The sequence below is a fragment of the Ylistrum balloti genome, unplaced genomic scaffold, assembly GCF_031769215.1.
Source record: "Ylistrum balloti isolate Yb309-2 unplaced genomic scaffold, AGI_CSIRO_Ybal_v1 Utg369712, whole genome shotgun sequence".
Classification (NCBI taxonomy): domain Eukaryota; kingdom Metazoa; phylum Mollusca; class Bivalvia; order Pectinida; family Pectinidae; genus Ylistrum; species Ylistrum balloti.
The window spans coordinates 49,063-76,315 of record NW_026781937.1 but is presented as its reverse complement, the minus strand read 5'-3'; the positions used below and the strand labels follow the sequence as shown (position 1 = coordinate 76,315).

At 38.0% G+C, this 27,253-nt stretch overlaps 1 protein-coding gene across 1 annotated transcript; it reads right to left on the bottom strand.

Annotated features, from left to right (window-relative positions):
- Positions 1-4,347: 4,347 nt before the first annotated feature.
- On the bottom strand, positions 4,348-14,279 carry LOC132565320 (beta-1,3-glucan-binding protein-like). Its single transcript, XM_060229959.1, has 10 exons — positions 14,231-14,279; positions 12,332-12,402; positions 11,246-11,320; positions 10,798-10,864; positions 9,964-10,134; positions 7,746-7,823; positions 7,419-7,533; positions 6,182-6,253; positions 5,240-5,366; positions 4,348-4,539 (listed from the first exon to the last, which is right to left on the bottom strand). The coding sequence occupies exons 1-10, from the start codon at positions 14,277-14,279 to the stop codon at positions 4,348-4,350; spliced, it is 1,017 nt and encodes a 338-aa protein (XP_060085942.1).
- Positions 14,280-27,253: the final 12,974 nt, after the last annotated feature.

Sequence of the window (27,253 nt, the reverse complement as noted above, 5' to 3'; positions counted from 1 at the left end):
GTTCGGTACGGCTGCTAGGAACGCACGCCTTTGTAACCGATACACGTCAGCTACTGTGACCGAGCAGTTCGGTACGGCTGTTAGGAACGCACGCCTTTGTAACCGATACACGTCAGCTACTGTGACCGTGCAGTTCGGTACGGCTGCTAGGAACGCACGCCTTTGTAACCGATACACGTCAGCTACTGTGACCGAGCAGTTCGGTACGGCTGCTAGGAACGCACGCCTTTGTAACCGATACACGTCAGCTACTGTGACCGAGCAGTTCGGTACGGCTGTTAGGAACACACGCCTTTGTAACCGATACACGTCAGCTACTGTGACCGAGCAGTTCGGTACGGCTGCTAGGAACGCACGCCTTTGTAACCGATACACGTCAGCTACTGTGACCGAGCAGTTCGGTACGGCTGATAGGAAACGCACGCCTTTGTAACCGATACACGTCAGCTACTGTGACCGAGCAGTTCGGTACGGCTGCTAGGAACGCACGCCTTTGTAACCGATACACGTCAGCTACTGTGACCGAGCAGTTCGGTACGGCTGTTAGGAACACACGCCTTTGTAACCGATACACGTCAGCTACTGTGACCGAGCAGTTCGGTACGGCTGCTAGGAACGCACGCCTTTGTAACCGATACACGTCAGCTACTGTGACCGAGCAGTTCGGTACGGCTGTTAGGAACACACGCCTTTGTAACCGATACACGTCAGCTACTGTGACCGAGCAGTTCGGTACGGCTGTTAGGAACACACGCCTTTGTAACCGATACACGTCAGCTACTGTGACCGAGCAGTTCGGTACGGCTGCTAGGAACACACGCCTTTGTAACCGATACACGTCAGCTACTGTGACCGAGCAGTTCGGTACGGCTGCTAGGAACACACGTCCTTGTACCCGATAGACGTCAGCTACTGTGACCGAGCAGTTCGGTACGGCTGTTAGGAACACACGCCTTTGTAACCGATACACGTCAGCTACTGTGACCGAGCAGTTCGGTACGGCTGCTAGGAACGCACGCCTTTGTAACCGATACACGTCAGCTACTGTGACCGAGCAGTTCGGTACGGCTGTTAGGAACACACGCCTTTGTAACCGATACACGTCAGCTACTGTGACCGAGCAGTTCGGTACGGCTGCTAGGAACACACGCCTTTGTAACCGATACACGTCAGCTACTGTGACCGAGCAGTTCGGTACGGCTGCTAGGAACGAAACACACGCCTTTGTAACCGATGCACGTCAGCTACTGTGACCGAGCAGTTCGGTACGGCTGTTAGGAACACACGCCTTTGTAACCGATACACGTCAGCTACTGTGACCGAGCAGTTCGGTACGGCTGCTAGGAACACACGCCTTTGTAACCGATACACGTCAGCTACTGTGACCGAGCAGTTCGGTACGGCTGCTAGGAACGAAACACACGCCTTTGTAACCGATGCACGTCAGCTACTGTGACCGAGCAGTTCGGTACGGCTGCTAGGAACACACGCCTTTGTAACCGATACACGTCATCTACTATGACCGAGCAGTACGGTACGGCTGCTAGGAACACACGCCTTTGTAACCGATACACGTAAGCTACTGTGACCGAGCAGTTCGGTACGGCTGCTAGGAACACACGTCCTTGTACCCGATAGACGTCAGCTACTGTGACCGGGCAGTTCGGTACGGCTGCTAGGAACACACGCCTTTGTAACCGATACACGTCAGCTACTGTGACCGAGCAGTACGGTACGGCTGCTAGGAACACACGCCTTTGTAACCGATACACGTCAGCTACTGTGACCGAGCAGTTCGGTACGGCTGCTAGGAACACACGCCTTTGTACCCGATACACGTTAGCTACTGTGACCGAGCAGTTCGGTACGGCTGCTAGGAACGAAACACACGCCTTTGTAACCGATACACGTCAGCTACTGTGACCGAGCAGTTCGGTACGGCTGCTAGGAACGAAGCACACGTCTTTGTACCCGATACACGTCAGCTACTGTGACCGAGCAGTTCGGTACGGCTGCTAGGAACGCACGCCTTTGTAACCGATACACGTCAGCTACTGTGACCGAGCAGTTCGGTACGGCTGTTAGGAACACACGCCTTTGTAACCGATACACGTCAGCTACTGTGACCGAGCAGTTCGGTACGGCTGCTAGGAACACACGCCTTTGTAACCGATACACGTCAGCTACTGTGACCGAGCAGTTCGGTACGGCTGCTAGGAACGAAACACACGCCTTTGTAACCGATGCACGTCAGCTACTATGACCGAGCAGTTCGGTACGGCTGCTAGGAACACACGCCTTTGTAACCGATACACGTCATCTACTATGACCGAGCAGTACGGTACGGCTGCTAGGAACACACGCCTTTGTAACCGATACACGTAAGCTACTGTGACCGAGCAGTTCGGTACGGCTGCTAGGAACACACGTCCTTGTACCCGATAGACGTCAGCTACTGTGACCGGGCAGTTCGGTACGGCTGCTAGGAACACACGCCTTTGTAACCGATACACGTCAGCTACTGTGACCGAGCAGTACGGTACGGCTGCTAGGAACACACGCCTTTGTAACCGATACACGTCAGCTACTGTGACCGAGCAGTTCGGTACGGCTGCTAGGAACACACGCCTTTGTACCCGATACACGTTAGCTACTGTGACCGAGCAGTTCGGTACGGCTGCTAGGAACGAAACACACGCCTTTGTAACCGATACACGTCAGCTACTGTGACCGAGCAGTTCGGTACGGCTGCTAGGAACGAAGCACACGTCTTTGTACCCGATACACGTCAGCTACTGTGACCGAGCAGTTCGGTACGGCTGCTAGGAACGAAACACACGCCTTTGTACCCGATAGACGTCAGCTACTGTGACCGAGCAGTTCGGTACGGACATCGTCATTGTTAATCACTCAGGTTTGCATCTCAAAGGAATTTGTTTACTGTAAGCAAAAGCGTTATTGAGCAATCTCGGCTTTGTATATAAGGCTTTATTGAAATTACTAGACATCTATATAAAATAAATGAATTTGAAAGTTGTTTCAGTAATCTTTATAAGTCATTGGGTATTTTCATGTACAATTTTCGAGTATAAAAGTTAAATGATCGGGATATGGGCCGTTTAGAGACTAGAGAACTTTAGGTCATCGCCGACACTGTGGCTGGTTGTACGTTTGGGAACACAGTGTGTGTACAAAGTGGTTTATAGTTTCAATGGAGCTCTATGTAAACATTTATTGTGAAATCATCATTTGCTGTCGGGTTTTAATTTCAACGCATTCATATGTCTATGAACTACCTGTTGAAAATAGTATAAGTAATTATTATCAAGCTATAATTATCCACGAAATCAAATAGCCAAGAATTTTTTTAACCACGAAATTGATTCACACGTAGATATTTTTTTATTTTTCGATATAATACAAAAATAAATCTTTCTAGTACATAGTTAACTATTCCATTACTGATCTCACAACATAAATTTATTGAACTTTGAATTAATTTATTGAAATGTACCGCGTATTTTGAAAAAAAAACTTGCACACACTAACATCACATTGGTGTTGTACTCCTGTGTTTTTTCCCATTCGACTCCTATGCTATCTCTTTTACTTTTCAAAGTCAGTTATAAAGGACGATACACATTATGTATTACACATATCAATGTTAATGAAAATGTTTTCTCTGGGAATACACAAACATTACACACAAAAATCTAATTTGTACGGAAACCTACTCATGTCCTTTCAAATTCATTTCAATTCATTTAATATCTTATGAAAATAAATAACAACAGCAATAATAATAAGATACAATCACTTTCAACTGTATAAACAACTGTGGAAAAATCATAAGGTTTATCGACATTTTGTAGTTTTACGCAGGTTTACAAATATATAATTGACTGGAGGTCATTGCTGCAATATACATTGATAGGTACCAGTAAACGTCTTCATGACAGACGTTATTTCGTTAAAAATAAATAATGAATGACCCAAAATTATGTTCATTAAATTGAAATGGATTGAAATAAAGTTTCAGTTCAGAGTATGAGTTTTAAATTTAATTGCTATTGTTCTGTGTCTTGGTTTCCACGTGATATTCTAGTTCTTACGTTCTAAACAGTTGCCATGGTTACCATTGTCATTATAAACGATGGCGTGTTCTTGTTATTGATCACGATTTCTACCTTTTTTCGAAGTCTCAGTCCTTTCCTTGGTTTAATTTTGCTTTACAATGTTACCACGCAATTTATACACTTCTCAAAGAATTAAGCTTTGAAAACTAAACACTATATATTTTTAATGGCCAATTAACAATTTATTTCGTGTAAGATGTGATGACACCCATTAATGAGGAAGCATTTCAATGTAATCCACGATCATGGCGACATCCTCTCCGTTCCACGTGTGACTCCAGGAGCCTCTGGCGTCCCAGAAGTCTCTCATTGGGTGGTTAGAATGACCCCATGGTTTGGCAACGTCATACTGTCCATCACCGAAGAAATTTCCTCCAACAGCTACATTCAGGATCAGTTGGAACTACAACAAATGGCCAACATGTCAACAGAATCCTAATTCACAATCAATTTGGACGATACCCGCCACGTAAACCTTGTTGAATAGAAGTAATATCATTTTCCATGAACGAGAACACTAGGAACATAACTGAGAGTGTTAGATAGACATTTATTTAGCATTATTTAAACATTTGAGGTCAGTTGATATATGTAGGAACAAAATTTAAGACGATTTTCGTAATTCGAATCTAAACCGAAATTTTATATGCTAAAGTTATCTCCCATATTTAACGCATTGTTTGAAGGCTTGAAGTATAAACGGTCAGTGACATCGGTAGTGTTATACATTGGCATTGGGAGTTGTAGTAATCTAAAGAACAAGCACGGACAAGCAATGGTAATATTTTGAATTTTTTTGGTCAACTTACCTAGGAGGATCCATACAAATTTGATCGAAGTAAAGCCAGTTCGAAAACACTGAACTCAGACGACAAAGTAATATGGTCTTTCTACTAGCCGTAATAACAAACTACAAACCCTTCGAAATGAATTCATGTTATCATCGTATTCTGAAGGTGCTGCGGGATATATTTTGGTGTCTTTCTCATTGAACCTGCCGGCTTATCAAACTGATAGTGCCCTATCGAGTCCGAAAACATTTATCTTCGACACAGAATGACGACACGGGATCGGCATATATGACAACGATGAGGTATACTTACCGGTTGATCAAAGGGGGCGTTCTTGCCACCAGATGCCCAAATGTTGTTTCCACTGAATCCTCCCCAGCCCCAGAAACTTTGGCTCGGGGTGTTTATTCTCATGATCTCAGCATTGTCAACATAAGTGCTTCAGAGATAAAGAATAATTCTTACACAATGAATATTTTGCCGTCAATATGACAGTAAGAAGAAAGTTACTAAATTACATTTATATCAAACACAAAATTTTCAGCGTCACAAAGCAGAAAAAGAAACCCGAAGACACATGCCAAACGAGGTACATTGTGATTACCAACGAACCATGAGTGGCGTCTGTTATGGGATGGTTTAACCAACTGGAATCTATAATCCAGTATACTGATATTTAAAAAGGCTGACAATAAAAACCTGGAGTTATAGTTGATTATATTAAATTTGACACTGAAGGACGATGTTTAAAAAAAAAAAAAAACAGATTTTTTCCCCTCAAAGGAATAAATTCACCCATTAAAAACCTTCAAACCAAATTTTCGTATGACCCTTGTACACTTAGAGCGCAGTTTACTGATGTCTTTCAAAACTTGCACCAAAATAAATAATAATAGATTTGACGTTAAAATTCCAAGGTCCAAATGTTTAAAAACAGAGTTTATTGATGCCTGTCAACATCTGAACCAAAACCTTGATATTGAGAAACCAACACCGACGCCACGCTGACATCGACGCCGACGCTGTGGTGACAACTTAAACTGCGACTCTCTTCGAGAGCTCAGCTTAAAATACATATAAATACTAATCTTATGGACTTACTGATGTATATATATTTATTCAAAAAGATTAACACAGAGTACCTGTAATTAGAGTCCAGCTTTAGGCGAAATATCTCTTAATGACAAAGCCATTCACGCAAACTGTTTATGTTTTTCTTGGCTAGAGGAACTGGATAAAGATATGAACACTTACATTATGTGGTCTGCGTTCCAGTCGAGTGAGTACGTATGCCAGTCATGCCAGTCACCTCCTCCGTCCTTCCTCCTGTCAATGTCCACCAATAAATGTCAGGCATATGTTTGTATAAATTGTTTATGATGACGTCATGTCAATTGTTGTCTTTTTTCAAAAAGACAAAACTTGAAGAGGTGAAATCTTCAATGTGGCGTCAATGAACAATTAGATGCTTTCGATAACTTAGTTACGTAAAGTCAGCCTCTACTTCTGACGTCATAACAGGTCAAATAACATAGGTCCACACTCTCTTCATGTGTGAATATACAAATGTACGACCAACACAGTAACATAGCCTCAATAAAGTGTTGAACCCGATAGATTTATAGGTGCTTGTTTTTAATGGACTGTAGACACCGTATGTATGTATGACGAAGCATACTTAAGGACACTCGTTTTGTGTCTAATGGACTGTAAACACCTTACATGTTTGATGACGAAGCATACTTAAGGACACTCGTTTTGTATCTAATTGACTGTAGACACCTTACATGTTTGATGACGAAGCATACTTAAGGACACTCGTTTTGTATCTAATGGACTGTAGACACCTTACATGTTTGATGACGAAGCATACTTAAGGACACTCGTTTTGTATCTAATGGACTATAGACACCTTACATGTATGTATGACGTAGCATACTTAAGGACACTCGTTTTGTATCTAATTTACTGTAGACACCTTACATGTATGTATGACGTAGCATACTTAAGGACGCTCGTTTTGTGTCTAATTGACTGTAGACACCTTACATGTTTGATGACGTAGCATACTTAAGGACACTCGTTTTGTAGCTAATGGACTGTAGACACCTTACATGTTTGATTACGAAGCATACTTACGGACACTCGTTTTGTATCTAATTGACTGTAGACACCTTACATGTTTGATGACGAAGCATACTTAAGGACACTCGTTTTGTATCTAATTTACTGTAGACACCTTACATGTTTGATTACGAAGCATACTTAAGGACACTCGTTTTGTATCTAATTTACTGTAGACACCTTACATGTTTGTATGACGAAGCATACTTAAGGACACTCGTTTTGTATCTAATGGACTGTAGACACCTTACATGTATGTATGACGAAACATACTTAAGGACACTCGTTTTGTATCTAATTGACTGTAGACACCTTACATGTTTGATGACGTATAGTTTTTTGTTTTGTATCGATAATTGAACCTTACTTATCGGCGTGGGTTTTGTAAAACGCATTATGATTGTAGGCGGGACCCCAGTGAAGAGTTGAACCAACATTGTTGACGCCCTGGTTTACACCACCCAAAATAGCCCTTGCGTTACCTGTAAATATAAACAAGTTATGACGTCATCATTATGCAAAATAGATAATTGATAATGTCAATACCAGAAAACACATATTCTTATCTATAGAAAACAAACTTCAACATGTTCCACACTTGTAGCGACAAATGTCTTGTTGAGGAGTGAAAGTTTCTGCCGAATCCCTGTAAACTGTTAAGTATTATTTGATTCAATAGTATGTTCAACGTTACCTCTAGACTCCATAAGGTCGATTTCTCCAGAACGAGGCCAGCCACCATAATGCCAATCTCTTGGCAACATCCAGATGGCTACAAGAAAATTGCTTTAATTATTGTTAGGTCTCACAGAGAAAACACAAATAAGCAAGGTATCAAAGACACATAGGTGAAAAGCAAATATCAAAACGAAATTAAGAATAAGATATAGAAGAGATAAATCAAACTGCCCTTCTAAGACTCGTCAGTGATGTTTAAATTGTTGACGCTGTTGTTAATGTCCCTTATTTTATACGAGCTCTTTTAAAATTAATATAAATCCCGATAAATATATTGTCTCGAAAAAAACCCACATTAGTGCTGGTCCTGTAAATATATATATATATATATATTATGAAAACACTATATATATATATATTATGAAAACACTATATATATATATATATATATATAACATGTTTTCATTCGTGAAAAATGTAAATAATCTGCAAGATCATTTATCCTACTATACTTTAAATTGATTTCATTAAGTCTTCCTCATTATAACGAGTTCTTCCTCATTATAGCGAGTACTTCCTCATTATAACGAGTTCTTCCTCATTATAATGCGTTCTTCCTCATTATAACGCGTTCTTCCTCATTATAACGAGTTCTTCCTCATTATGACGAGTTCTTCCTCATTATGACGAGTTCTTCCTCGGTATAACGAGTTCTTCCTCGGTATAACGAGCTCTTCCTCATTATAACGAGTTCATCCTCATTATAACGAGTTCATCCTCGGTATAACGAGTTCTTCCTCATTATAACGCGTTCTTCCTCAGTATAACGAGTTCTTCTCATTATAACGAGTTCTTCCTCATTATAACGAGTTCTTCCTCATTATAACGAGTTCTTCCTCGGTATAACGAGTTCTTCCTCATTATAACGAGTTCTTCCTCGGTATAACGAGTTCTTCCTCGGTATAACGAGTTCTTCCTCATTATAACGAGTTCTTTTCTCATTATAACGGGTTCTTCCTCGGTATAACGAGTTCTTCCTCATTATAACGCGTTCTTCCTCAGTATAACGAGTTCTTCTCATTATAGCGAGTTCTTCCTCGGTATAACGAGTTCTTCCTCATTATAACGCGTTCTTCCTCAGTATAACGAGTTCTTCTCATTATAGCGAGTTCTTCCTCGGTATAACGAGTTCTTCCTCATTATAACGCGTTCTTCCTCAGTATAACGAGTTCTTCTCATTATAACGCGTTCTTCCACAGTATAACGAGTTCTTCTCATTATGACGAGTTCTTCCTCATTATAACGAGTTCTTCCTCATTATGACGAGTTCTTCCTCGGTATAACGAGTTCTTCCTCGGTATAACGAGCTCTTCCTCATTATAACGAGTTCATCCTCATTATAACGAGTTCTTCCTCGGTATAACGAGTTCTTCCTCATTATAACGCGTTCTTCCTCAGTATAACGAGTTCTTCTCATTATAGTGAGTTCTTCCTCGGTATAACGAGTTCTTCCTCATTATAACGCGTTCTTCCACAGTATAACGAGTTCTTCTCATTATAGCGAGTTCTTCCTCGGTATAACGAGCTCTTCCTCATTATAACGAGTTCATCCTCATTATAACGAGTTCTTTCTCATTATAGCGAGTTCTTCCTCGGTATAACGAGTTCTTCCTCATTATAACGAGTTCATCCTCATTATAACGAGTTCTTTCTCATTATAGCGAGTTCTTCCTCGGTATAACGAGTTCTTCCTCATTATAACGAGTTCTTCCTCATTATAACGAGTTCTTTTCTCATTATAACGAGTTCTTTTCTCATTATAACGAGCTCTTCCTCATTATAACGAGTTCTTCCTCATTATAACGAGTTCTTTTCTCATTATAACGAGTTCTTTTCTCATTATAGCGAGTTCTTCCTCATTATAGCGAGTTCTTCCTCATTATAGCGAGTTCTTCCTCGGTATAACGGGTTCTTTTCTCATTATAACGAGTTCTTCCTCATTATAGCGATTTCTTTCTCATTATAGCGAGTTCTTCCTCGGTATAACGAGTTCTTCCTCATTATAACGAGTTCTTCCTCATTATAACGAGTTCTTCCTCGGTATAACGGGTTCTTTTCTCATTATAACGAGCTCTTCCTCGTTAAAACGACTTTCTTCCTCATTATAACTAGTGCATATTTCGTAATAATGACTTTCATTCTCTACGGCTTCAAAGAAATCAACTTCGACTTACCGGGCCAGAGCCAGTCTCCCTTGGGGATCTTGGCACGTACATTTACACGTCCGTACTTCATGGCAAAGTTAGTTGTAATCTTGCCGGACATGATCGGGGGCAAAATCTCGCCGTTATGCGTAGTTTTATGACAGCCATTGTTGTCATGCTGTGTACACGTACCCCACAAGTCTAAAAATAATGATAATTAAATGAATGCAATTTTACAGTAAAATGTTCAATTTTTGTTCGGATTATTTTATTTTTTGCATTTTTCTCGCCTTGCTCTTCGTTTCTTTTCATATTTTTTTTCGATATTGAACTCCTTCAGTCTTATTTCATTTCTGTACCTAATTATGTAATAAACAAACAGAAATTCGAATATAGTCACATTAAAACAATATCTTGTTTTTTTCTCTCCATCATTAATCTCACAAAACACTTATACTTTGTGACATTTTCTATAACACGTTTTTCAATTATCCTTGTGTTGCAACTAATTTGTTAGTTGAGGAGACGGTTTCGATATTCCTCGCTATAAACATGAATTTTACTTTAGTTACATGATGAATGACGTCACACTGGATATCAGATCGTTTGAAAAATACATTGTAAACGCATGTGTTTTAGCGGCAAACTCGTTTTAGCTCTTTCCACTCTGAAACTATTGCACTAAAATAGTATTGCTTGTGTTGTAGATATCGGATTGATTTGTTTAAGAAATAAATAATGAACTCAAATAAGATTACGCCTATTTTTGTTTACTTTTGTATTTGTGTGTATGTTTTAATCACAGTAAGTGTTAAAAATGATATGGTCCCTTATCAAAAGCCTCACAATGGAGAAAAAACTTACTATATAGATTCATGTCTCCGTGATAGAGGTCATTATTACTAAAGTGTGGGCTCGATGTCGTGAACGTCTGTTTAAAAACCAAAATAATTCATCTTAGAAATAGGTCTCACCAAAGCTATAATCAATTGCACCTGTCTATTATTCATTAACACCATGTAATATTCGATAATACGGTACAACCAACCCCCCAACAACCCCATCCCCCCCACCCCCAACCCCCCACCACCACCACCACGACCTCCACACCCTCCCTCCCCGCCCAAATGATGTTATGTACCATTATATAATGTTATGATTAATAGCAAAATCATTTTGGACACCAATCTTCCATATTTTGCCATCTTAAATGCGTTAGAAGCAGCCAACGTGTGACGTAACAGAATGTGACGTAATAGAAATTGTGATGTAATAAAATATTAAAATATTATATAACAAAGCGAAGACTCACCGGTCGGATGTAAAGCTTCCCATCCCTTACGTACAAGTTACTTTGCTCTGGCGTGTACACCTGGAACTCGTTGTTCTTAAAGGGAAAGCAAACATTATTGTGACAGAGATTGAATAGTGTGCAAATGGAACGCATCGTTCTTAAAGGGAGAGCAAACATTATTGTGACAGAGATTGAATAGTGTGCAAATGGAACGCATCGTTCTTAAAGGGAGAGCAAACATTATTGTGACAGAGATTGAATAGTGTGCAAATGGAACGCATCGTTCTTAAAGGGAAAGCAAACATTATTGTAACAGAGATTGAATAGTGTGCAAATGGAACGCATCGTTCTTAAAGGGAGAGCAAACATTATTGTGACAGAGATTGAATAGTGTGCAAATGGAACGCATCGTTCTTAAAGGGAGAGCAAACATTATTGTGACAGAGATTGAATAGTGTGCAAATGGAACGCATCGTTCTTAAAGGGAGAGCAAACATTATTGTGACAGAGATTGAATAGTGTGCAAATGGAACGCATCGTTCTTAAAGGGAAAGCAAACATTATTGTAATAGAGATTGAATATATGCATTAAGACCGAGCGTTGTATTATCAGAAGGAACTCCTCCTTCTTACTGTAATTATTGTGTTCCTATCTACCTCATGGCGTTTTGTTTTTCTTATTCTATGTGTGTTTCTGACAATCTAGATAAATTTGTCGCGTAAAATGGTAATCGCTTAACTTAAGTTGGCAACTTACCAGCCACCAATGGCGTTGACGTCAACTTTATAGTACTATCACTCGAGCATAACTTACCCCGATACTCCAGGTCATAACGTCACCTTTATAGTACTGTCACTGGGGGATAACTTACCCTGCCACTCCAAGCCGTGACGTCAACTTCATAGTACTGTCACTGAGGGATAACTTACCCCGCCACCCCAGGCAGTGACGTCAACTTTATAGTTCTGTCAGTGGGGGATAACTTACCCCGCCACCCCAGGCCGTGACGTCAACTTTATAGTACTGTCACTGAGGGATAACTTACCCCGCCACCTCAGGCCGTGACGTCAACTTTATAATACTGTCACTGAGGGATAACTTACCCCGCCACCCCAGGCCGTGACGTCAACTTTATAGTTACCGGCATTCCAATAGTTAAAGTCGTCACGGAAGGCTGGAAGAATTTAGAAATGAAAAGAAGAAATAACATTTTCTTTAAGTCGTATATGAGTTCACCATTTACCGTACATATACATGCTGTATGAATTGGACTAGATGGCACCGCTAAGGGAAGCAACTCGTAACGTTTTTGTTATGATTTTGTCCGTTTTTCAAAAATAACAAACAACCGAAAATGTGATTTTATAAATTTCACGTTATATTAAAGAACATTATCAGGGACATTGTGTAAAATTTTATCTTTTCTAGTTCAGCAAAGATATTTATGCTGGGGTCATGTGAATATGACATACGGCTATCGTTAGACACGCGCATTGCCGACCTAATGTTATCTCATTCAGATCGAAAGGTTATAAAATGAAATGGAATCAACCAATGATATGATTATTGTAGTGGAGGAGGAGACCCGGGAGAGAAGAAACAGATCGACAGGAGATGTGAGAAAAAAAAAACAATGCCATTTTTATTTAAGAATATTGATGTATAAAAAAATCTATTCACGGTTTATTATCCGAATTTTGATATTACAAATGTTGAAGCAATGGCTATGAAATATTTCAACTTTTCAAACTTTGGGAAAAATCTTGATCCTGCATTTGCCACACATTAAAATCTCTGCAAAACAATCAGTCTGTTTATATAAATATTTTTAGCCTTAATATCGAGCCATGAATTGACAATACTGCTGATTACTATCAAGAATCTTCAATATTTGTGGTAAATGAGAGAACGTTCCCGAATGCACAGTCCGTGATTTTAAAATCAAATTATTTTCCAAAACATAATTAAGAGCCACAAATATTAAGTGCATATCACCCGGCCACACCAATAGATAACATAGATAATAACACTTGAGTGAATTTTACGATAAATTCCAATGTCATGTCATATCGTACATGGTAATTGAATGACGTCATGTGCGCGTGTTGAGCGCTTGCGTTGCGTGCGAGTGTCTTTGGGTGTGTCTGTGAGTGTGAGCGGAAGGCTGAGATATGTTCATTCATCTACCGACATTTCAATGAATCTTAATTCAGCCTCGGAATGGCCAACTACGACAAGAACGCAAGAAAAAAAGATTAATCCAAGTAATTAATGTCATGTTCTTCAAATGGGAACAAGATCAACAAAACTTTACCAAATCGTAAAGCAGCATTGACAAGGTACTTAATTAAACACCCAGTGATTATGACACAATTATTTAAGTGTTGGATGCATGCTTTTCCTTTGGAACTTACCAAAATATTGGTACCCACTATATATCTTTTTAATGGGACAATTCTTACAAAACACTTCGGACATTTTTCCCTGTTATCATAAACTTTTCATTGTTTCCAAAAGCAAACGATTGCTTTTTGTTTATGAATATGTACTGTGTTATACTGTAAACTCATTTTATTTCGCGGAGTTTTATTTTCGGTTACTTTATGGGTATCCTTCATCCAGGACTTAAAATAAAATTGATTTAAATGTCTGATATCGATCAATACTTTGGTTTCTACCATTTGATGAATTAAAACGCCTCCAAGATATCTGGATGAAAATCACTAGGAAATCTCATGGACATAACTGTCATGTATATTAGTATATCGATCACTTATTGCAAATATTTTCACGATAGAAGATAATAAAACAGATAAATTGAATTGATAGAATAAACAGATTCTGTTTCGTTATTTCCATAAAACAAGGTTATGGCAAACCCGAGAAAAATGTATTCATCAAAAAGAAATATTTAAATACCTCCTCCCAGAATTTTCCTCGCTTGAAATGTCTTTTAAGAAAATAAAATAAAAATATTGATACAATCTGGTGTAATACAGTACCTGTGACGGCCACAAGCGGCAACAGGACTAGAGCTAGGAGCCGAGCCATGACTTCACCAAGAGGTGTCTTGTACAGTAGAGCACAGCCTTATAAAGTCATTGATAAGATCTTATCAGTCTGTTACATAAAATGGACGTCAACAAAATATGTCCGAGGTCAGCGAACCTCTGCACTAGAAACACTTTTTTGAGCTGTAGAAAACGATACTATACCAATAACCCTACACTAAATAACCCGTACTGTAGAAAACGAGCGACATTCTATCACCATATCAATAACCCTACACATAATAACCCGTACTGTAGACAGCGAGTGATATTTCATCACCATACCAATAACCCTACACATAATAACCCGCGCTGTAGACAACGAGTGATATTTCATCACCATACCAATAACAATACACATAATAACCCGTGCTGTAGACAACGAGTGATATTTCATCACCATACCAATAACCCTACACATAATAACCCGCGCTGTAGACAACGAGTGATATTTCATCACCATACCAATAACCCTACATATAATAACCCGTACTTAAGACAGCGAGTGATATTTCATCACCATACTAATAACCCTACACATAATAACCCGTGCTGTAGACAGAGAGTGATATTTCATCACCATACCAATAACCCTACACATAATAACCCGTGCTGTAGACAGAGAGTGATATCTCATCACCATACCAATAACCCAACACATAATAACCCGCACTGTAGACAGCGAGTGATATTTCATCACCATACTAATAACCCTACACATAATAACCCGTACTGTAGACAGCGAGTGATATTTCATCACCATACCAATAACCCAACACATAATAACCCGCACTGTAGACAGCGAGTGATATTTCATCACCATACTAATAACCCTACACATAATAACCCGTGCTGTAGACAGCGAGTGATATTTCATCACCATACTAATAACCCTACACATAATAACCCGTGCTGTAGACAGCGAGTGATATTTCATCACCATACCAATAACCCAACACATAATAACCCGTACTGTAGACAGCGAGTGATATTTCATCACCATACTAATAACTCGGCACTAAGCAACCCTCACTAATGACAACATGGATACGAATTGTACAAGGAACATACAAATTTTAAAAAATTGTGACGTCTTTAAATTTAGTTTCATTGTCCTATGAATTGATATTCTTTCTTTTCTAGCAAAATGATATGTGATCAATATATCTAATACAAAGGTAATTCATTCAATTTCTTGCCGACACAATTATGAATATATTTATTTACATGTAAGGTTCGTAATGAATCTGTTTTCTATGTACGGTAGTACGTATTTGGAGTTCGTTACTTGTTTAACCGAAATAAAATTCATCGCATTTAGAACAAATTATAGCATAAATAACATTCTTTGATCTGCAATCCATATCTGAATGAACAGAGAACTTTGATTCATTCTTTTTAAAAAATGACTACGTTTAATTATCATAAAACATGTACCACACCAAGGGGTCTTCCATTTGGCCACTTGGGAAATAAAATTAGAACTATCTTATTAAGAAAATGGCAACGTTTGTTTCAAATGCCTTCTTCTATGCAAAAATTGTATATTCATCTAACTGCTTTTTTCACATTTATTTTTCATTACGGATTACATGTTCAAATATCTTTGATCAAAAGTTGAAACACATCGAACATTTTTTTCAACTTTTTTTTTGTTCCTGTCGAAAAGACTTTTCAATATATATATAACATGAACTGCTATTCATATGAATTAAACGCGTTCGTTTCATTTGTTTCCTTCTTTAGCACAAGACACTTACTCTTCCGGAACACATGGACCTTTCTTTTGTTCATAGTACGTCCTAGTTTTAAGTTGTGTTAGGACTATGATTTTGCCGGTATTTTTGGTTTTATTTCGAGGCATCCTATGGACATTTCATTTTGAAGCAAACACCCATGATTTCTTTAATCAAGTATCCGTTATTAGGCAGGTATATGTACTTAAATATTCGTAACACGTGTGCAGTGTTTTTTGCAGCATACAAGGATAAATTCATGAATTTTCCAAAGGTGACAGTGATATCTTCTATAAGCATTATCCAATAATACTACAGTCAATTACAATGGGATCATGTTGTTGAGAACATCGGGAGCATTATAAGAGTCTAGATATTTTTTTTTTTTTTTAAACAATTTTACTTTATTAAAAGCAGTGAAGCCTCTGTTTGTTTTCCCCCGTTGTCACTGATTGTTCTTAAGTTATTACATTGAAAGCATACAGCCAATCATCACCGTAAACATTGTATCCTCTCCTTTACTATGTCTGTATATTGGTAAGGACTTTGAACGCTAAACGAATATCTGTTTTTCCTTAGTGCCCCTCTAATAGCTCTAACCATTTCAAAACAGATCCCTAACAGGTTGTTGACTATCCAGCGCTGGTCATCTCCATGTTCCTTGCCACATTTTGCAAGAAGGAGATGTGGTACTTGCTTTGTGACCTGTTTTATTGTCACCAAGATCATTGGAGCATAGGAACGACAGACTTGCTGCATAGGGAACCGGAGGGAAAACAAGAAAATACAAAGTTTTACCAGCTTCTGGTATAGTTGGATGGACAAAACTGCTGAGCGTTAAATATGTTATCTGACACAAATCCTTCCCGACATTTCTGAGGTAAGATGTAGCCAAGCCCACAACAAAGTGGTTCATATCTCGTTACACTCAAACTTTTCACCAAATCCAACATACATTTTCTTGGGGAAATAAAGTCTTCACATATTCGCAATGTTTTATGTAATTTCCAGTCTGGAAGTAATATGCTGTTAGCGTTCCTCGGACTTGTAACACAGAGGCAAGTTGTGTCAGCAGATTTCTGCTTGTTTTCACATACAGCTGTGTGTTCTCATTTCTAAATTACATATGACACATGCCAAGACGGCGAAATCTTGGAGGACGGGACCTCAAAATATAAAGTAATGGCGAGGACGGGACCTCAAATATAAAGTAATGACGAGGATGGGACCTCAAATATAAAGTAATGACGAGGATGGGACCTCAAATATAAAGTAATGGTAGAACGTAGGCTGAACTATTTGTTTAACAAAATAGAGGTTAGGACAGGATATAGAATGCCTGCTCTTGATGACCCACAGATTGTTAAAAATCTGTTCTCACCACGTGATCGGATGTGGTCACTTATCTTGTCTTTGCACTTTATTATTGATACTTTATCATAGAACTGCGGTCACGATAACGGCATGACTTGGATTGATAAAAACAGCTCTCTATTCTTCCTAAATTTGATATCAATTTCAAAAGTAGATACTGACAGCCTTGGAAAAATATACACTTGTATAAAACTGCACTTAGTCAGTGATGTACAGCACAATGTGAAAGTCTTTTCCAAAGCGACTGACGGAAAAATTACATCTTATATAATACGAGTCGTTCTAAAGCTCACCCGACTTAACTAAGGGTCTTCCATATTTTTCAGTGGAATGTCAACAAAATATGATGATTCAATCAGAAAAAATTCTCTCATCACTATTGATAACTTCTGAATGTACTCACTGTCACAGTACGTTAGAAAGGTTATTGTCATCGAATTAATATTCGTTCACAATTTTTGAATTCGACTCGATAATCAAACCTATGACAATCTACTCGAGGTTTTATATACCTCTGTACAACGATACTTATGGTGGCTGATTCGGGACATCGTAATATCGCTTCGTTTAATGGGAAGCGAGATTGCGATATTACGATACCATGATGCGATATCACGATAGTACGATGCGATACTACGATAGCACGATGCGATATTGTGGTATCGCATCGCGCTATCGTAGTATCGCATCGTGGTATCGTAATATCGCAATCTCGCTTCCCATTAAACGAAGCGATATTACGATGTCCCGAATCAGCCATCATAGATACTAGTTAATGTAAATTAATCCTGGAATCATCAAAAGATCTGTACTTTTATTTCTTCTATAACAAATAAATAATATCCGTTCCTAGTACTAAATCTAAAACTAAATCTGCTACAGACTGCCTTCGATATATTGTTTAAAATCGTTCACATATAAATTCAAGTGTCACTGAGTCATTACACCAGCAACAGGAATCACATTGGCAAGACACGTCATACTTCTCCGTTAGTTTGAACATGAAACGATTAATTAACACATTACTGCTTGTAGTACAATGTTATACAAAAGGCACGTGCATAATAACACTATTGTGACGTCATAAAAAAGTTACGTCTAGATGACGTCATATGATTGCATCAACACAGAAAAACGTGCTGTCCACTTTTTTGCTTTTTGGTTTTTGTTTTGTAGGGGATACATTTGGGATCTTTTTTCCTTATTTTTCGGGAAAATGGGTTAATTGATACGTTGTATGTTGTGTCGAGGTAAAATGAAGTGTATCATACCCGTTAGATAATTTGATATGTCACTCGACTCCAGATCTTGAAGTCGTTTAATAAACATACGGTATGTAATATCCTTAATACACACTGTAAATAGAATTAATAGAGAAAAACCGCGGTTTTTGGTGATACATTTGTTTTTCAATTAACCGTGCGGTAGGTCTTGCAGTGTGACAATTCCAACCACGTCACGAAGGGAAAAAATGAAATTAATAAGGTTTTCTCTTACCATCACATTTCCCTGACTAGAATATTTAGTACTGTCACACATCACATCTCCTGCTCGTTCTCTTTTCTGGTTTGAAAATTGAAATGTGAAGATATTTTGTTTCGGCTCCTCAAACAGTTACCGATAAACACCAGAAGTTTCTTTCTGTGTGCGTTTGAGGGCAACTATGCATTAAAGAATTAACATTACTTGTATGCTATTCATAGCCCAACATAGAAGCACCGTTATTCCTCTGTTTTGGCTTGCAACAATTGATTTATGTGTTTGTAAGATCAGCACTATATCAGTTCAAGTTTTTGAGTCTCCCATCGGTTAATACCATCAAATTAAATTGAACTTTCAATGGCCTATTCACTGTTAAGGAGGTGCACCGTAACATTGCTTCCCGTAAGTAAATCAAACCTACACCATGTTGGTTTTTAACACGGAACTATTCATATAGACCACGAGGACAAGCAGAATCTAGTCAAATATCAGGCCGCGAAACTGTTCCAATCTCTTCAAGCAAAGGACACCATAGGATGAGGACGAGTACCAAAATAACACACTGGAACAAGGCTACCACACCGAGGTCATACATTGTGAATCAGATTGGAGACGTTATCAAAAATTTGAAATCACCATTTTCCTTCGCTGTTGTGCGACACTCCACAATCAGACAGTCGCATGGCGATGAAAATGTGGTTTCTCCCAGGTAGCTCTGACTTTCTACAACCACCTAAATCTGCCATACCATTACAGGACTAAGGCTGTTAAAAGGACGCGAAAAAAAAAACAAACAAAACATCTGGGGGCGACGACCATGACGTACCGAAAAAAAAAACACTCTCACTTCTGTCTCTGAACATGTTAAGAATGCGGTTTCTAGCAATGTTACTAATTTCAAGTACGTCCCTGTCGGTGATAGAGATATCAAGCTTCCGTTCAAATACACTGATTAGTTATACTTATTAAGAAACTCTCCAAACTGTCATCGATCTTTCTAGGTAGTTGTGGAGAGTACGGATGTCGAATTTATAACATAAAATGTTTATAAGTTGAATGTTAAACGTTCTTATCTATCATTTTAGCGGAGTCTGAAAGAAAAAAAAATACTTACTCTACGATAAATTCCCTATTTGTTGAAAATTGAAGCCAAGTTGCGTGACAGCAATATTAAAATCTTCACTAATATTTCAGTTTGCATTGTATTAGTGCTAAATTTTAGGCAATTTATACATTTAAGATCATTGTATATCTAAGCATTGTAAAGTATTTGGTTTTGTCATTCTGGTCAGTTAACTGTTTGATACCATTAAGTTTAACTTGGAAGGGAGTAGGTGTATCAGTTTCGGCATTGTTGCTGTTATACGAACGTAAGAGTTATCGTTCTTGATTTGTGTCTACGTGAAAGTGATTCGGTCTCACTATCTTTGACAGGCTTGTTATACAGTATAAACAATTCCACTAGCTTTTGGTACAAGTAATATGTAGCAGCTGATAGTAGAATCCAGAACAGAGCCTCGTTAATTTGGTCATCACCAAGGCGTAACGTTCCATTCATTGATTGGCACACCCTTGTTGTCGCAAGCAAACACGAGTAAACGTGTGATTAATATTCAACATGTGACAGCATACATCATCTTATAAAGCACAATGTAGAGGTAGGTATGTACAGTGGTCTTGATGAAATGAGCTGATATCACTGAGCTCTGTCTCTTTAGTTCAGGAGGTATTCAATACGAATTGAAAGTGTTGTATTGAACATTTTATCATTTGGAAAAAAGTAACTTTAGAGTCTGCACGTAGATCCGATTCTACATACTTGTTATGAAAATTCAAAATGTAACGAATTTTCTCTTTAAAACATATTTCGGATTTTATGGACAGTATTGTTTTTACAGTTGGATCAAGGGAGCAGATATTGCTATTTTTTACATTATATATGAAAGTGTATGAACGAGATTGTATATTTGGATTTCCCCCAAAATAGCTAGATAGGATTCGTCATGATACAATCTGTCATTGAAACTTCTACCATCCAAACCGAAAGACAATTGCACTGTTTCCAATGAATACCTTACATTTCCTTCACTTTAGCATTCTAGGCCAAATGGCCGAATGCATAATAGTGCTAACAATGCCTTCTAAAGATACACTTTTTGGACATGAACTTGTAATGATAAAACTGCCAACGCTTTATCAGTGCATAGATGTATGCGTTTCCTTAAAGTTGTGCCGTTGTGTTGCCTTTGGCAAAGCATACCCGGTCGGGAACTGTACACTTTATTCTGCTGATTTCACCCCTTACCGACTCTGGAATGTTGATACACCCACAAGACTAATGGAGAGAAGTGAAATTCCCCAGGTGAGTTTATTTATAATATTCTTGTAGATAACATAACAGACTAGACATTATCCCGTATATTATTTATAAGACGCTACTAGATAAAATATGTCTCTGGACACTTACCCACTTTTGGCATTTTAAAGCGCCATCTCACTAATGACATGAGTAGTATAGATAGGGAAGACAACGGGTTTGTCATTCAACTGATTCTGCTAGCTGCTCACTTTGTTGTTCGTAATTGAATTGGAAGAACAAAATGACCATTGGTATTGAGAGCGACCAATTCATGATCTTGAATAAAGATTAGAGTGAAAAATTTGTGAAGATTAGACAATTTTTAGAAAGATCCAAGATATTGGTGTATTGTCACACAGTAGTATTAAGCATGACTCTTCATGGTAAGTATAAAGAAACAAATCGGTAATTCAAGGTTCACAAAGTAAATGTCGAAAAAGTGCAGAGAAAAGGTAAATCTATTGTTCGTATTTACTCCAAAAAACACTATCTCATAAATTGTCAATTAGATGATGTGGAAAAGAAATACAAATAAAGGGGTATACATGTGTAAGTGAGCTTGTAAGGGAACAGCTTAACTCTATCTTCAATGACGTATAGATGAATTAAAATTGACAAAATTAGTTCTGTGTGGTCATTTAGGATACTTTTGCACACAATAATTTTAAAATGTTAATACGTTTAAAATGTAACAGGCTTTGATGAAAAAGAAATGACTTTCTTATACGTGTGGTAAACCTGAGATATCAATATCTATCCATTGACCTGACAGAACTTAATTTTTTTAGCCTATAATAAAGGCTTTTGACAATCTTATTACAAGGCAGGAGTACTGGATTAAAGTTTCTTTCTCCGCTCGATATCCTTATTAGAAAATATTAAAAATTAAAAGATTTTTTGAACTTTTTCACCCAATATTCCTGTTATGTTATAAGAAATACACTGACTTTTTCCGCCAAAAAAGAGAGAAAAATTAAAATTTAAAAATGCAATTGATCCCTCTTAAATGACAGAAGAGAAATCAGGTGGGTCAGTCAGCAAGCAGTTTACGTATTTGGAAACGTGGATTAAGGATCAGTTGTAAGCGGGAAAAAATGCAAAAATACCAACATACCGTCATAATCATAATTTCAATCCTTAGAACAGAAAGCTAGGGCAAAATATCAACAAAAGAAACATTTATATGGAGACTATGGAAAAAGTACAAGAAGAATAAGTCTAAGTGTTCCGTAAGGGTTTACTGCGTCATCGACAACATGGCGGGCCATGCAAGTCTTGCAAATTCAAGTAAGTTCACAGATGAGAACAAGGGATACATCAACGGAACCAACAGACAGACACACGAGCATCAAATGAGAACAAGGTTTACAACAACGGAATCAACAGACAAACACACGAGCATCAAATGAGAACAAGGTTTACAACAACGAACCAAAAGACAAACACACGAGTATCAAATGAGAACAAGGTTTACAACAACGGAACCAACAGACAAACACACGAGTATCAAATGAGAACAAGGTTTACAACAACGGAATCAACAGACAAACACACGAGCATCAAATGAGAACAAGGTTTACAACAACGAACCAAAAGACAAACACACGAGTATCAAATGAGAACAAGGTTTACAACAACGGAACCAACAGACAAACACACGAGCATCAAATGAGAACAAGGTTTACAACAACGGAACCATCAGACAAACACACGAGAATCAAAAACATCCAGTTTCATGTCGCGCAAAGAAACAAAATATTTTTAAATGAAATCAGTATAAAGACCGTAAAACTTTCCCATAATTTTCATTTACCTGCATATTTATAAAACCATTTGGTTCTAATTTGTCAGTAGACGACTTCTTGCATGGAAAATGAAAACTATTCTTAACAGAAGGCCAACATGGTTTTGTTAACCATAACAAGAGTCATGTTTCACATGTTTTTTCATGCAATTGATGGAAATATTTTTGTACCTTAATACTTTTCAATTTATTGTCTTGCATATCAGGAATACATTACTTCAAACCCAAAGCACACAACATTATATACATGTGTAACACATCCAAATTAACAGATTGCCAACATTCGTAAAGTAAGGTAAGGTAAGGTTTGATGCATATATACCACAACGACATCGTTCCTGATCTCCTCCCATAAACTGAAAATAATTCCTTTGTTTCCAAAGTCTAGGCATTTTTTCCAAACATTTGAAGTTTGAGAAATCAAAACAGTGGTGAGGTAGAAATCAAACAAAACATTTGGCTAACTATGAAATCAAGGGGCTGTGACCATGAGATTTATAATTAAAACGTACATGGTATGTACCATGTAAAGGCTCTATATAAGGGCAGAAAGGGCCGATTGAAGTTGAAGATTGAAGATCTTAATTATGATATGATATTTATAGGTAGACAAATAAGTGAAATAAAAACAAATCAAGATTGACCTTATTATAAGAAGATAACGGCAGAAATTTGCATGAACATATATGATAAAGGAATGTTTCATGATACTATACACACTATTGATATGTTATGCGTAAATGTATTTCTTCGCACTTTGCAGCAGTCGTGAAAATCAAATAGACAGCATGCTCACAATTATGCGGATATTACTTTAAAAAAACCCCAGTGCTGTTTGGCTGGTCACGATTTTCTCTTAAAGCTGTTCTGAAAGACCCAAAGAGCAGCTGTGCACATTGTGTTGTATATTGTGATATGTATACATAGATACCAAAATCTTTCATGGGTGTATTTAGCAGAGAAACGTAAACGCTAATGAAATAATCAATGATTAGACTAGAAATGAATAGAATGATTATGTTTGTACTGAATTGAGACAATTAATACTTTATCTCAGATTTCGGGTGTTTCCAGAGGAGTGCATGTACAAGATTATAACATGAAAAAACTACGATTAGCAAAGCTGAAGGCAGGAATCAAACTAAAATCGACATTGTCCATATCGATATATTTGTTGTTACTGTCACAGCTGTCACATCTGACACACAATAGGTCTTGAAGAAATGGTAATCAAATGTTACGACTTTAAGTTAATAAATGAATATGCAAAACACTGCCACAGACCTTGTATTTTGAGTTACATTTATAAGCTCACAGAGACCGGCTGTAGTAATCTAATGGGCATGCTATTACGGTTTTGATTTGTATGAGATTGCATTTAAAAGTTGATTTCTTCATCTTCCTCCCAATTGTACAGCCATATATATTTTGTACAAGTCAATATGTGAGAACGACTCCAAAGTAAATAAGACTCACATTTTACTGGTGCTCGGGAACCACTTTTTAAGCGAAATTCAAACTTCAAATCAAGAACGGATCATCTGACAGAATGGAAACATACTTTCCGCCCTAAGTATTCATCTTTATTTGGTTTCACGATTTTTTCCTTTTAAACTTTGTTCCAAACACGACCTGTTCATGTAATTTTCCGTTTGCCTGCCTCCTGCTTTGCATTCCGTTTTGCGATTCTGTATTGTATCCTGTATATTGAAATCAAATGCTAGCACTAGATAAACTAATTATTGAACCTGATGCCGTATGTTATCCGGATATGTACAAGTTTATCTATTACGAACACTCGAACACTTAAGATTGAATTGACATTGAGATGAATTTCCACACAAATCTCCATGCAAGGAAAAATTAATAAGCCTCAATTATGACGTAACCTTCACTGTCTCAGATGAGAAAATGTTCTCTATTTCACGAACGATAGATAATGTATGATAGTCATGATTATTTCAATTTTCTTTCTGGATAGCAACCACCCTGCCTCCCCAATCTATGCTATTTACATCGAAATTGATTAGATATCCAAAGGCCTGTTCCTGTTATCACATTTTCGTGAAAGAAGTCGTCAAGTGACTGATAAACATGGGGCATTAAAAGGTGCAACACTTGTTTCCGCATACCACTCGATTTCATCTAGTATGTTTATTACGTATTGAATATAATGTATATACGAATAAACTAAATTCTATACTAACCTTAGGTTGTTTGCTATGTACATTGTACATTCATTTTTTAGTTAAGTGTATAGTCAGGTTCTACGTTTTGAACATTCTTGCTTGTGTCCTATTATGCATTTGAGTGTTTTCGCTGTTATAACAATATTGTTATGCTAAGATGGCTTTTTATCAACAAAGTGATGATGTCGCCATGTTTGACTGCACCTTATTCGCAGAACGTTCAACAACTCTCACATATCGTTCAAAAAATAAACTCCATATCCTTATCCATATCTCCGGAAAATGTTTATATAGTGTCCTGTATTGACCCTATGTAGTCCGCATATCATAATCTCTGTCTGATGTGTACAAACGTGTCCACGATCCCCATTGATCAATGTTTCTTTCATCGTTACGAGTCTTTGCCTAAAAAACGTCAATCCCAAGAAGAAATCTGTCCCAGATAGACGACATGTTTCCGTAGCTATAATTCCAAGTATCTACACCTATTATCACAGATGCATCAGCGCTTGTATCAATACTAATCCACCATCGTTCCATTCTCATAAAAAAACTGGAATAACAGTACTTCTTTCCTTGTTGCCAACCCATGGGTTTTTTTCCTGATCCTGATTTGGGGATTTACTATGTTACCGCGCCATGGGTATAGAAATTCATAATCGACTCTCTGATTTGAAGTCTTTCTTGAAAAGCCAGGTTTGTCCATATTGGAAGAATTATTTATCATTAGCTATCGTTTTGCTACGGTTGTGTTGCTGGAGTCGCAGCCGGCACAGTAGAGAACAACTTTTACGAAATAAATTGTGTACGTTGACCTACAGCCCCTGATGTGAACTATTTGTATGTAATTATATACAACATACTGCTTTAAACAAGACTTGTTCTGAATTTTGCTTGTACACTGTAATTAACTTTGGTATTAAGGCATCTGAACTCTCGCGCACTGCTAGGTTAACTATAAAACACAAGCTAGGGAACTCCAGTGAACTGCAATGTTAACTATAGAACACAAGCTTGTGAACACCAGTGCACTGCTAGGTTAACTATAGAACACAAGCTAGTGAACTCCAGTGCACTGCAAGGTTAATTATAGAATACAAGCTTGTGAACTCCAGTGCACTGCAAGGTTAATTATAGAATACAAGCTAGTGAACTCCAGTGCACTGCAAGGTTAACTATAAAGCAAAAGCTAGTGAACTCCAGTGCACTACAAGGTTAATTATAGAACACAAGCTAGGGAACTCCAGTGCACTGCAATGTTAATTATAGAACACAAGCTAGGGAACTCCAGTGCACTGCAAGGTTAATTATAGAACACAAGCTTGTGAACTCCAGTGCACTGCAAGGTTTATTATAGAACACAAGCTAGTGAACTCCAGTGCACTGAAAGGTTAACTATTGAACAAATGCTAGTGAACTCCAGTGCACTGCAAGGTAAACTATTGAACAAATGCTAGTGAACTCCAGTGCACTGAAAGGTTAACTATAGAGCAAAAGCTAGTGAACTCCAGTGCACTGCAAGGTTAACTATAGAACACAAGCTAGTGAACTCCAGTGCACTGCAAGGTTAAATCCAGTGCAAAAGCTAGAGAACACTGATGCACGAAGTGGTTCACTGGATTTCACTATTCTTTTGCACTCCAGTGCACTAGGCAACAAAACTTTTGTTTGATCTCTACTGTAATTTTTCCCGTGAAACATTCACACAAGTGTTCATTTCTGTTAGCATCCATCCATCCATATCTTTCTACTTGTCGCGCAATTTGCACCAGGAAATCTTTTATGCCTTCCTTTCCCTCATAGACTGGCAGCCTTGGTTAATAATCCTTATTCACATACTGTCTGGGTATCCTGATAAATGTAGAAAAGTTGGGGGGAGGGGATATTATAATCTCGAATTGAATATTGGTTTTTGAACTCTGGAGGCATTGAACCCTGTGATGGTGTATTCCTATTACCAGGATGTAGTTACTTTATCTCCCTCTCTTCGATAACACTGAGTTCATCTGCATACTGGAACCGTGGAATATA

Excerpts from the sequence above, each read along its gene's own strand:
- LOC132565320 (XM_060229959.1), bottom strand. The coding sequence starts at position 14,279 with ATGGCTCGGCTCCTAGCTCTAGTCCTGTTGCCGCTTGTGGCCGTCACA. Across the intron at positions 7,824-9,963 it reads GGGAGACTGGCTCTGGCCCG|CCATCTGGATGTTGCCAAGA; the intron begins GTAAGTCGAAGT and ends ATTTTCTTGTAG. Across the intron at positions 6,254-7,418 it reads TACAAAACCCACGCCGATAA|GAGGAAGGACGGAGGAGGTG; the intron begins GTAAGGTTCAAT and ends GGACATTGACAG.